Source organism: Eriocheir sinensis, chromosome 53 (assembly GCF_024679095.1).
Source record: "Eriocheir sinensis breed Jianghai 21 chromosome 53, ASM2467909v1, whole genome shotgun sequence".
NCBI lineage: Eukaryota > Metazoa > Arthropoda > Malacostraca > Decapoda > Varunidae > Eriocheir > Eriocheir sinensis.
The window spans coordinates 6,931,044-6,944,845 of NC_066561.1; the positions used below are offsets into that span (position 1 = coordinate 6,931,044).

Here is a 13,802-nt window from a genome sequence, read left to right on the forward strand (position 1 = left end):
TCCTCTCACGATTCCTGTCTCTCCTCCTCCTTCTTCTGTTAGTGTTTATCTCTTCGTTTTCCTTTCTCTTTATTTATTCTCATTTTCCCTGTATGAACCACCAACAGATCCAATACATTTAACTGGTGCCCACTTCACTCAGACGTGTAATACTGACACTCCGCGAAGCCCAAATTCCGTAATATTTCTCGGCTCACTCACCCACATTTGGCTTTCGTAGAGGTTGTTGGGGGTATTTCCATAAGGAGTAGTATTTTGAGTCTAGGAAATAGTTTGACAAGGTTTCTGTAGTACCATGAATGTGAAATATTAAAGAGAACTTGACTAATATCTCCCTTGTGGCCTTGGGTAATAGTTATGGGATCCACAAACGTCTGAGAAAGAGAATATAGGCCTTTTCTTGTCCCTTAACTTATTCAGTGTTTCAGAGGACTGGTTAGGTCACACATTGCAATTTACTGTATTATCCGTTTCTCTTGAGTTACCCTTAAAATACTCTTACGTTTTCTCGACTTTATCTCTGCAATGTTATAATAATGGCCTGTAGTGTAATTTAGAGTATATTTCAGCGTACAAACTAACATTATACATCAACAAAACATCATTATAAGCTTCACTAACCCACAAACATGCTTATAAGACAGTAAATAACACGAAAACAGAGGAAATTAAGCAGTACGACAGTTTTTCCCTCCCTGGCAGAGCTATTAATACTCTGGCAGCGCGGGATGTGTGTCAGTGTGCTTCAGGTAGGGAGTGGAGGCGTGTCGCGTCTCTCTCAGCCTCGTATTTCCACCATGGCAGAGACCCAAGCCCCGCCCAGCCGCCCGCCGCGCCCCCCGAAGACCCAGGGCACCGGTAGGACGCAGAAGGAGTCACTGGAGGGCGTGGACGAGGAAATCCTGACCTTGTATGAGCTTCTGGAGCGACAAGGGGTGAGGCTGAAGGATGCTGCCCGACCTGCCCTGCCCTTCTCTTCTCTCCCTCTTCTTTTTCTCTTCTTACTGTTTCCATCTTTATTTTCGTTTCTCGTCTTCTTTCTACTGTGCTTCTTGTCCTTTATCATCTTCCTCCTCCTCCTCCTCCTCCTCCTCTCTTCGTTTTTATTTCTCCCTCTTCCTCTTATGATTTCTTCTTTGCTTCTCTCTTCTTTTTTCTCTTTTTACTATTTCCATCTTTATTTTCCTTTCTCGTCTTCTTTCTACTGTGCTTCTTGTCCTTTATCATCTTCCTCCTCCTCCTTCGTTTTTTTTTCTTCTCCTCTCCCTCTTTCTTTTTCTTCTTTGCTTCTCTCTTCTTTTTTCTCTTCTTACTATTTCCATTTTATTTTCCTTTCTTGTCTTTTTTCTACTGTGCTTCTTGTCCTTTATCATCTTCCTCCTCCTCCTCTCTTCGTTTTAATTTCTCCCTCTTCCTCTTACGATTTCTTCTTTGCTTCTCTCTTCTTTTTTCTCTTTTTACTATTTCCATCTTTATTATCCTTTCTCGTCTTCTTTCTACTGTGATTCCCATCCTTTATCTTCCTCCTCCTCCTCTCTTCGTTTTTATTTCTTCCTCTTCCTCTTACGATTTATTCTCTGCCCAGTCCCTTCTCTTCTTTTTTTTCCTCCTTCTCTTTCTTCTGTTGCTGTTTCTATCTTTATTTTCCTTTCTCGTCATCTTTTTAGTGTGATTCCATTCCCTCCTCTTCCTCCTCTTCCTCTTCCTCCTCCTCTTACTCTTTATCCATTTTCCTTTCTCTTCCTTTCTCACGATTCCTGTCGCTCCTCCTCCTCCTTGTCACTGTTTATCTCTTCGTTTTCCTTTCTCTTTATTTATTCTCATTTTTCCTCTCCTCCTCCTCCTTCTGTTGCTGTTTTTCATTTCGTTTTAATTTCTCGTCTTTCTTCTACTTTGATTCTCTTCCCTATTCCTCTTCCTTTTTCCTCCTTTTCCTACTCTTTTTTTTCCTTCCTCATGTTTTCCATTTTCTTCAGTTCTCCTCCTCCTTTCAATATCCCTTTATCCTTGTTTTATCCTATCTCCTTTTATCCTTTCTCTTCCTTTTAATATTTCTTTTGTCCATTCTTCCTCCCCTCTGTCTCTCCTTATTTTTCTCTTATCTTTTTGTTTCCTCGTTTCTCCTTCTTTCCTCTTTCTCCCTTTCACCTACTCACTCCTCCCCTTTTCCTCTCTCCTCCTCCTCCTCTCCTTCAGAATCCTGTTTTCCTCGACCCAACAGGATATTTCTCTTCTTTTTTTTCTCTTACCGTTAGGCCTTGTAAATTTGTGTCATGTGTGTGTGTGTGTGTGTGTGTTCCTCGTTCACAATCACGGACGTAACTCATTTTCGCGTCATTCCGAGCCATTCCACTCCCATATCAAGCATTTCCCCTCCTATACAACCCCTTTTACTCCCACATAAGCCATTTTCCCTCCCATTACAAGCCATTTTATCTTCCTTTTGCCATAAGACATCTCTCCCATATAAGCCTTTTACTTACCATTTAAACCATTGTCCTTCCATCTAAATTCTAAGCCATTATTTTTCCTTATAAGGCGTTTTTTTCCTCATACATAAGTTTTTCACCTCCAAATTACCGATTCGAATTTTTATTTTGTACTCTTCCGGCTCCATATTTTGCACTGATTAATAATAAGAAGAAGAAGAATGAATGAATGACAATAATAGGCTAATAATACCATTCACCACGCTATCTGGCATTAGGCTATGAAACGTTTCAGACCCAAGAACGTTTCCACCGGGAGATAGTTCACCCTCAAGATGTTAAAACTCTGCTAATCTGAATGTGTCCTATTGTGGGTCAGTACCTAGTATATAGAGGTAACCTGTTCCCTCTCTCCCCCCACCCCCTCAGCTGACGGGGCGGCAGTGGGAGGAGGTGACACAGCCGCTGGTGGAGGCTGTCAACAAGGCTCACTTCAGGAGGCGGCTGTCCCTCGCCATCAGAGCCTTCGTCATCGTCACCGCCCTCCTCCTCTTCTTCTACCTCCTCCTCCAGGTAAATAGACGCAAATGAGGAGAGGAAAAAGAATGGTATATGGAGGTTGTAAATAGGGAAGGTTCATGTTTTGCTTGGTGTAAAATTAATGAGGAAGGGTTTGCATATTAAAGGGTGTTATTAAGGGAGATTCATGGTTTCGAGGGTGTAAATAAAAGATATATGTAGTAAAGGGTGTAAATGAGGGAGTTTGACGTTCTGGAGGGTGTAAATAAGAAGGGTGTGTGTATTAAAGGGTGTAAATAAGGGAGTTTGACGTTTAGAAGGGTGTGAATGAGTAGGATTTATTTTAAAGGGTGTTAATAAGAGTGCTTCACGTTTTGTAGGATGTAAAATAGGGAGTTTCATCTCTTGTAGGGTGTAAATGAGGGTAATGTACGCAGGGTGTAAATGGTCCAAGTTTTTAGTGTAAATGATAGTTTTCAGATTTTAAAAAGGCATAGATAATAGATAGTGTTAATAAGGGAGTTTCCAGTGTTTTAGGATATAAGGGAGGAAGATTCATGGTTTAGATATTGTAAATGAAGAAAATTCCTGTGTAAATTAAGGTGTAAATGAGGAAGGCTTTTGTTATATAGATCTGTGTGTGTCATTCCTTTAACTTTTTTCTCTTTAATTTTTTTACATAAAGGAGAAAAAATTGCGCTTCAGGAATTTATATAGTTTTGGGGGTCTCAAAATGTGAGGTTCTCTTTCTCTTTTGTTTTGTTTTTCGCTGTTTTCTTTCTTGTTGTTTTCATGTTTGTTCGTGCGTGTGTTGCAGGTGTCATGGGTGCAGAGGATTGGCACGGTGGCCTTCAGAAACTTCCTCCTGATGGTGAGTGTGACCTGTAGTAGTGGTAGTAGTAGTAGTAGTAGTAGTAGTAGCAGAAGTAGTAGTAGTAGTTTTTCAGTTGTTATTTTGATGTAGTAGTAGTAGTAGTAGTAGCAGTAGTAGTAGTAGTAGTAGTAATAGTAGTAGTAGTAGTAGTAGTAGAAAAAGAAGAAGAAAAAATGAAGAAAAGGAAGAAGAAAAGTAATATTGAGAGCAGTATTATTTTGTTATGGTCCACGAATGACACACACACACACACACACACACACACACACACACACACACTGGGCCAAACTCGTTAAAGAAGAAACGAATGAGTCCAAACTTGTTAGACGTACTTTATATCCTCTCTCTCTCTCTCTCTCTCTCTCTCTCTCTCTCTCTCTCTCTCTCTCTCTCTCAATTCCGTTCCTTCATTGACCACGTGATGAAAGTTATTGGGGTCGGTAAGGCGGAAAATGAAGTGTCTAAAGGCCTTGTAATCGCCCTTATGGCCTGGTGGGATACGACTCTTGGGCAGCTTCTTCCCTCTTATCTACGTCCGCCAGGGAGAGAGAGAGAGAGAGAGAGAGAGGGGGGGGGGGTGAAACATGGCAAGATCCTGAATAACGTGTGTGTATGTTTGTATGTTATGTATGTATGTGAATGTTATGTATGTTTGTATGTTATGTATGTATGTGAATGTTATGTATGTTTGTATGTTATGTATGTATGTGAATGTTATGTATGTGTGTATGTGTATGTATGTATTTGTGTATGTGTATGTTGTAGGTTTAATATCAAGAGGAGAATACTGTCGAGTATTTCTTTAACTTTTCATTTATTTTATTGTTATTTGAGTTATTTCTTTACTTCTTCTCTACTTTATCATATCCATTTATTTTCTTCCTCATAATTTCAGTCCCTTGTAGAAATAGTAAGACATGTTATTTAATGAAACCGTATGATAGTGTGTATAATAGGCCTACTTTTTTCTTTACTTTTTCATATTCACTTTTTTTTCTTCCTTAGTGTCTATTCTGCCTACTTCTTTACTTTTTTTCATATTCACTTTTTTTCCTTCCTTACCATGCCAGTCCGGTGTATAAATAGGAAGGCTTCAGTTATGTAATTAAACCACGTGATAGCAAGGTAAACAAATGATAAACAGGTGCGCTAATAATCACGTAGGAGAGCGAACTGTTAATTAAACCTGCCAAATTAAAAACAAGCTCACCTGTTCATCGTAGTGTCCAGGTAATGTTATAGAGAAGAAAAAGAGGTCAGTCACTTACCTTGAACTCGTGCTGAACAAAGGCAGAGAGAGAGAGAGAGAGAGAGAGAGAGAGAGAGCGTTAAGGATGAGTCACATTGAAAAAAAAAGTATGTACCCTCTCATTATGTCGTTCCGCTTAATTGATTGTGGCCAGACCAATGTCACTCTGCCCATGTATAGTAGTAGTAGTAGTAGTAGTTGTGGTGGTAGTAGTAGTAGTAGTAGTAGTAGTAGTAGTAGTAGTAGTAGTGATGGTTGTGTTGGTTATAGTAATAATAATTGAAAAAAAACGCATAAATTATCATACATTCTTTTTTTGTATTACATAAGCATCCGTTAGCATTAATTTCCTTCAACAAACACCAATGGTAATCTTTATACATATGTACTTAGGTGTAATCTCATTAATTATATAATAGTTACTTATATTGATGGTAAACAAAAGTATTAGCAATTGTTGTCTCATATTAGCATCATTTATAAAGCCATATTGCTCTTACTTATTGGTCAAAACTCATATTAATTTATTACTTTCTAATTTCTTCAGTTGTTGTCTCATTAATATCCGTTATATAATCTGTGACCTTGTTAGTATATGTTTAACTTAATTTTTTGGGGGTAATTGTGTCCTTACAACAAGCACACTTATTTTCCATCAATATAGACGATAACTGTTTCATATTTACCATTTCTTCAGTTAATTATTGCCTCACATACTCTTCATGAATATAAAAGCTAACTGTTTCACTTTTTATCATTTCTTTAATTAATTGTTGCCTCAGAGTCAATCATTTATCTTTTTTATGTCTGTAAAAGTGAAGTATTTCATCTTCGCCGTTCTCTCCGTAGTTGTTGCCTCGCTGGGACTGGACGAGGATCTACTACTCGGACTGTTTCATCACCAACCCTTACTACGTGAGCCGCGCCCTGATTGAGGAGGACTGCAATGTAAGGAAGTCATGGGTCTTTTTGCTTCCTTTCTTTCTTTAATGTTTTTTTTTTATATATTCTATGTTCACTTTTTTTTTGTTTTCTTTCATATGTTTTTCATGGTAAGGGAACCATGGAGAGTATCTTCCTGTTTCCTTCCTTTATTTTAGATGTGAAAGAAAAGATTTAGACTTACTGCAGATGGAATGGACATAGAAAGCATAGTAAAAATGTAAAAGTAAAACTATAATGTATGTACTTGCTTATTTTTCTTCAAGTGTACTCACCTTGGCTATTCATTCTGCAAGTTCACACCTCCATAGTCCTTCCCTCACCCTGCCTTACCTTTTCCTTTCCCCATCCGAACCCTTCCTCACCTTATTTTACCTGTCCTTACTCTCCTACCAGCCCTCAACCTTTCTTTTGAACCCTCCCTATTACCATCCTCCCATTCCCAATCATCACTTTTGTTCATTGTTCCTTCTACACCTTTTCCTTTCCTTCCCATAATCACATCTCTCTCTTTCCTCCTTCTCACCTGCCCGCCGCCCCACCAGGTGTGTGAATCCCTGGAGCGCATGGATCGGCTGTCCAACGTGTCTTCCTTGGTGGTGTCGGAGGACTACCTCAAGAACGACGTGCCCTTCATCGTGACGGACGCCATGGAGGACTGGCCCGTCATGAATACCGACGACTTCTGGTTCGACAACGTGACCGAGGTGTGTGTGGGTGTGTGCAGAGCTTTTTCATTATTTCCATTGTGTCGTGTGTCTGAAGATATCTTTCCTAAAACCCACAAAATCATCAAATATATACACATCCCATGCATAGGTAGTTGGTGGGAGTGCCGACACATGCTCTCCTGCTCCTAGAGGTCGTCTGGACTCTGAAAAGAAACCACTGCACCAGAGGCTTGACCCTGACCTCAATCTCCTATTTTTTCAATCCTTTATTTTCTATTCATTACCTTACTTATTAAAAGAACCTCATTTTCTGACTCCACAACCCTTCATTGTTTATTTCCTCATCAACACACTAGTAAAATAAGAGGATTTTTTTCTACATTTTCTTTTTGTTTCCCTTGAGCTGCTTCCTTACCTGTAAAAAAAATGCATAATTATTCATATATTCCAACAGAAGCATGCCTACTGTCACTCTCTCCAACATTTTAACACAACCATGCTACCTATCACTCATTCTAACATTCCAACACAACCCTGCCTACTGTCACTCACTCAGCATTTTAACACAACCATGCTACCTATCACTCATTCTAACATTCCAACACAACCCTGCATACTGTCACTCACTCTAACACAGCATCATCTTTTTTCCCACCAGGTGTACCTTGGCGAGGAGCTCAAGAACGTTTACCCCTGTGAGCTGACCTCCAACCTGCGCCTGCGACCTGATGACCTGCGCAGCTTCCTCAAAAAGATCCACAACCCAGACATCCATCGCTGGTACGGACACTGGTGAGTAATATGTCCTCTATTACCTACTTGTTCTTACTTTTGTGTGTTTGTATAGAACTGAATCAAGCTCGTAAGTATACCAATATTTTTTAACCTGGTAGCAGCGGGGATCATGTTTCGTAATGGTCCCTCTAAGCGAGAAAAATGAGAAAAAATCATCACTCACACAAACCATTTCATAATTTATATCAAAGCATTTGTGATCAGTTTATGTATCATCTAGTTTGGGGGGTTTAAATCATGGCACAAATTTGGCCCGTCACTGCTACACGGTAAAGCCACAAATTTGGCCCGTCACTGCTACACGGTAAAGCCACAAATTTGGCCCGTCACTGCTACACGGTAAAGCCACAAATTTGGCCCGTTGCTGCTACCAGGTTAATTATTTATGTTCGTATAGAATTGAGTCAAGCTTGTAAATGTACCTGGAGATAGAGGGAAAGGTGGGATGACAAGGATATTTAACTAGGCTTTTCCTCCTTCGACTCTGATATATATTTCGGTCTGTGTCTCGATATGGAGGAAAGAGAGAAGCAGTGATGGTATTTCCCCAAGTGTTGCATGGTTAAAATGTGATACTATCTGTCTCTAGCAATTTATATATACCCATGTCATTTTCTGAGTAATTTATCACATTTTCATTTTCATGTCACAACTGCGTCCCATGTGCCACATGTACCCCATTTTATCTTTCATGGCGGGAGCATCAGGAGTTTTGGGTGTCTAAAATTAAAGTGAGATCAGAGCACTTGTTAGGCTGATAGAAAGATTGTGATTATTTTTATCAGAGGAAGCAGTGAAGGACAAACAAGAAAATAATGGGGAAATACAGAAAAAAAACAGAGTTACCACATCCCAGCCACATGATAAACACCCCATAGTCTACTCACTTTTATTGCACTGAACTACTTTATTATAGGACTCCGAGTGATGTAGTTTTAGGAGTAAATAAAACAAAACTCAACCACAATAAACCCAGTAACCTCAATAAACAGTCTCATAGTCAACTCACTTTTTTGCACTCCACTTTTTTCAATGGGACTCCGAGTGACATGATTTCAGGGGTAAGCAATAATAGAAAACTTTATCTTTTCAGGGAGAACTGCAACAAGAAGGCAGCCAAGGCCCTACGTCAGCTGTACCGGCGGCCGTATTTCATCCCGCACATGGTGGACCTCTCCGACTCCAACTGGGTCCTCATCTCCTCGGACTTCAAGGGCAAGGTGTATAAGGAGGTGGGTTGAGGCGGACTGGCTTGGAGGGGTGAAGGGGAGGGATGAGGACAGAATCTTCCACCTTCTTCCTTTATTGTCCATCTTCTCACATTCTTAGGGTTGAGCTTGCAATGATCCTCCACCTCATTTTCGATTTTCTTTCTCCCCTGCTGATAGGTGATTTTTTGCACTTTCCTCCAGACTCAACCATTTGTAATAGCGAGCCAGGTGGATTGAACCTGGTAGCAGCGGGGATCATGTTTCTTAATGGTCCCTCCAAGCGAGAAAAATGAGAAAAAATCGCCCCTCACACAAACCATTTCATAATATATATCAAAGCATTTGTGATCAGTTTATGCATCATCTATTTTGGGGGTTTATATCATGGCACAAATTTGGCCCGTCGCTGCTACACGGTAAAGCCACAGATTTGGCCCGTCGCTGCTACACGGTAAAGCCACAAATTTGGCCCGTCGCTGCTACACGGTAAAGCCACAAATTTGCCCCGTCGCTGCTACACGGTAAAGCCACAAATTTGCCCCATCGCTGCTACTGGGTTAAAAAAGAGGAAATGTAATTGAGGTAATGAGAAAAGAGTAATTGCATTGGCCTATCATTCTTTTTCTTTTGTCGGTGTTTATGTTTCTTGCCCTTGTGTTGCCTCCCTTGCTCTAAAAAAATTAAAAAATGATGATCATAAGACAATAACAACACAAAGCCAACCATCGTCAAGTGTGGAAGACCTATACATTTTTCATCCCGTCATCATCACTCTCTCACACCCTCGTCATCCGCCCGACAGGTGAACTTCCAGACGGAGCTGCTGTGGGTGGCTCAGGTGCGAGGGTGGAGTCGCGTCCGTTTGGTGCCCCGGGAGCCCTGCGACCACTTCTGCCCCGAGCTGCTGGATGACCTAACAGAGGGCCAGATGGGTGAGTGGGGGGAGGAATCTTGGGGTTTGGTCAGGTCATGCTGGGTCAAAAAGAGAGACAATCAGGCAGCGACACATCGATAGAGAGACAGAAAGAGAGAGATTCCACTACCACTAATGTCCTAAACCGCTAGAAGGCATAACTTAAGGGCAGATGGGTGGGTGGGGGGAGGAATCTTGGGATTACGTCAGGTCATGCTGGGTCAAAAAGAGAGAGACAGACAGAGAGATAGATAATGAAACAGAGATCCTACTACCACTAATGTCCTGAGCTTCTGGATGGCATAGCAGAAGGGCAGATGGGTGTGTCAGAAGCTTGGGTGTTAGGTTAGGTCATTCTGGGTCAGAGAGAGAGAGACAGACAGATAGACAGAGAGATCCCATTACCACTCCTGTCCTAAGCTTCTGGATGATACAACTTATGGGCGGATGAGTGAGTGGAGACCTTGGTGTTAGGTCAGGTCATGCGAGGTGTTAGGATATGATGATTTAGGATGTGTTAGAATGTATGTAGTATAGGATTAAGTGAGTATACCCTAGTGAGTGAGAGACAGAGGGAGAGAGAAAAAGGGAAACCGCGGAGGAATATTTGATTGGGCGGAGTCACCTTTCCCTGGCAGATTTGAAATGAGGTCAAAGAGAGAGACAGACAGACAGACAGAGAGACAGAGTGAGAGATATTAAAAGGAAGGAGTTGTTTAATTTTTGTATAGTTATGTTTTGCCTTTGCTTATATTCTGTTCCTTTATACCTTGAAAGAAACACAGCCTTCCTCCCATTCCTTTCTCATGTACATAACAATCTTTCCTACGTTCTCTCCCAGCCTTTAGCCCTTTATCTCTCTGGTCTCACACTCCGCTATCTTCCTTTCTCTCTCCTGTATTTTTCTCTCTATCTCATTTACTCTTTCCCGCATTCTCTCCCATCCTTCTCCCTCTCTCTCTCTGTTCTCATGCTATGCCTCCTTCTCTCACTTTTTGTATCTTTTTTCCTCTCTTTATTTAACTTCCTCTCTCCTCTGAATTTAAAAAGATGTGGATGCCTTCTCTACCCTTCCCTTTTTCTCTCCTGTCTCTGTCTTCCTCTCTTTATCAGGTTTATCTCATTTCTTCTATCCTTCTCTTTATCTGGCTCTATCTTCCTCTTTATCTCACTTCACCTCTCCTTTAGTCTCTCCTATCCTTCCCTTTTTCTTTCTCTCTTACTCTCAATCGTTCTCTCTATCACTTCGTTCCTTCAATTTTCTCCCATTCTTCCCTTTTTCTCTCTTTTTATCTCATTTCTCTCCTTCATTCTCTTCTATTATTTCCTTCATTCTCCCTCTGTCTATTCCAGCGTTCCCCTCTAATGCATCTTTCCCTCTCTCTCTCCCCGACAGTCGTGGTGACCAATCTGCTCTGGAAGTTCGAGTACATCCCGGGTGAACACACGGACAACCTCGGCATAGCTGTGGGGGGGTTTTGGACCTAGCTCGCCCCCCTCCCACACACGCACGCACATACACAAACGAACGCACATACATAACACACTCGTAAATGTTTATCTATTTATTTTTTCTTATTGCAATAGAGGAAGCAGTTTGTGGCAAATATAAAAAACAAAGAAAGAAAACTCACAACACTACTGCTCCCCCCTAAAAAGAAAAGGTGATATGTTTTTAAATTCGAAAAGATTATTACTTAGAAAAAGGTTGGTAGGTAATAGATAATAGAAGAAGGTCTATAGAGACTATCGTTTCATCTATGATTTAAGAAGAAGCAATGGATGAGAGTTGGGTGATGGTTCTGGATGTCTCAAACTTTACACACACACACACAAATGCACACAACTACATAACACGCCCATCACAATCAAAGAAGGTCTGTGGGGTAGCATTGCACCTATGATTTGAGAAGTAACAGATGGGAGCTCGTTCATGGTTTTGGAGGCATCTAAGTTGACTGGAACGTACCTTCATGTTTATCCAAGTTTATTCCCACGAAAGAATCAGATGGGAAATGGAGGTAAAAAATTAATGAAGAAATGGTTCCATGGTTCAGTTCAAGTCTCAGAGCAGCAAGATTGAAAGGGAAAGCTAATGACGCAGTGCTCTGTCTTAGTTGAAAGTGAAGGTGAGAATATATTGTTTTGTTAGGGAGTTATCCAGTGTTTATTTTCCTTGCTTTTATAATATCTACCTAAAACAGACATTCAAATTCAGACATCATTGACCCTAAAACAGACATTCAAATTCAGACATCATTGAACCTAAAAGAGACATTCAAATTCAGACATCATTGAACCTAAAACAGACATTCAAATTCAGACATCATTGAACCTAAAAGAGACATTCAAATTCAGACATCATTGAACCTAAAACAGACATTCAAATTCAGACATCATTGAACCTAAAACAGACATTCAAATTCAGACATCATTGAACCTAAAACAGACATTCAAATTCAGACATCATTGAACCTAAAACAGACATTCAAATTCAGACATCATTGAACCTAAAAGAGACATTCAAATTCAGACATCATTGAACCTAAAACAGACATTCAAATTCAGACATCATTTTCCTTCAGTCTCCCAGCCTATCCATAACTTTGAACCAATAGAAAAAGGCATTCATATCCAAGCATCAATTTCTTTCAATTCTTCGGTAAATCGATATATCTAAAATGATTCGCAGGCCATCAAGTCACTATTATTTCCTTTGTGATCCAAGCGTAAGTTGCGACAATGTTCCTCTTTGCTGCACTCTTTACATTTTTTTCATTCACTAACTCCTTCGTGTACCTCCGTGATAGAGCGAGCTAGTCAAACTACATATGTATTGATAATTCTAATAGGTTGTAAATTGAGTCTTATATTTTTTGCATCACAGTAGCTGAAAGTCCTAATATTTTCTACCGGTGCCAAATAGAAAGTCAGAACTATTATATTTATTTACAAAGGACTGCAATTCATTATGACACACACACACACACACACACACACACACACACACACACACTAACACACTAATAGGCAATGATGTAAAAGATAACCGAGTATAGTATTTCAAAAAGGCCATTCTGACGAGAGACAAGATTGGCCGCCACTTTATATTAGTTCAGTGAAAGGAAAAGCACACATACACACACACACACACTAATAGGCAATGATGTAAAAGATGACCCAATATAGTATTTAAAAAAGGCCATTCTGACGAGAGACAAGATTAGCCGCCACTTAATATTAGTACAGTGAAAGGAAGGGCTCGGAAAGATATACACCAGGTATTCATTATATGCGAGGGCTACGTTCTGCAAAAAGCTCGCATAATGTTAATTTGCATATATCGAACCTGTCATCCCATTAATTATAAGGGGTTATGTTCCACGACCTGTTCAAACCCTCTAACTATTTATTCCGGCACCGTTTCACAATAATAAAGCACCTTGATTATTTCTGGGGAGACACACCCAAACTCTACGATTTAAGCTGATAATTAGCTACCTGAGGATTAACTTTAGGATCAGAGGGAGGAAAAGGTTAGTTATAACATTTGCACCCGCTGCCCTCTAGTGCGATTCGGCCACCATACCTCACAAACCAGTCCCTTAATAGTGAATTTTTCTCACATAATACGAATACTTGGCTCATTTAGGTTAGTCGCATATGAGCGAATTCGCATATTTCGAACTCACATATATCGAATACCTGGTGTATAATCAGTCTTTCCATTGATGCAACCAAGACAAAAACACTAACCAGAAAAGACTTACGAATCTCATAAACGTAGGACCTCTCTAAGCCTACAGACCCATGCATAGAATCTCCACAGTGGGTATTTATGCAATTGAGGAACATTTACATACAATCTCTCCAATGTGCACGTATTTATATAAGTCAACACAACCACTGATCTCACGTGTTAATATATACCTGAGTGGGGCTTAGAAATGACAAACCCAAGACTGAAAATAACAAAAATAAAAATCCATGACATGTGCAAGTGTTTGATTCCTCAGGCCTGGGAGAAGAGGGAGAGGAACTAAGAAGAACCACAACCAGGGAGAAAGAAGGGAAGGACTTACGCTCCCTTACCTGACGGGAGGAAAGGTGGGAGCGTAGATTGTCATTATGTAAAGGGTAGGGAGAAGACAGTATGGTATTAGAAAATGTTAAGGAGTATATAGATTCGGGTGTAATTG

At 40.3% G+C, this 13,802-nt stretch overlaps 1 protein-coding gene across 1 annotated transcript; it reads left to right on the forward strand.

Annotated features, from left to right (window-relative positions):
* The first annotated feature begins 740 nt into the window (after nucleotides 1-740).
* On the forward strand, nucleotides 741-13,598 carry LOC126983291 (uncharacterized). The gene is made up of 9 exons (XM_050835945.1): nucleotides 741-935; nucleotides 2,859-3,002; nucleotides 3,766-3,819; nucleotides 5,921-6,019; nucleotides 6,559-6,720; nucleotides 7,343-7,476; nucleotides 8,573-8,711; nucleotides 9,493-9,622; nucleotides 11,000-13,598. The coding sequence occupies exons 1-9, from the start codon at nucleotides 798-800 to the stop codon at nucleotides 11,089-11,091; spliced, it is 1,092 nt and encodes a 363-aa protein (XP_050691902.1). The 5' UTR covers nucleotides 741-797; the 3' UTR covers nucleotides 11,092-13,598.
* The last annotated feature ends 204 nt before the right edge of the window (nucleotides 13,599-13,802 follow it).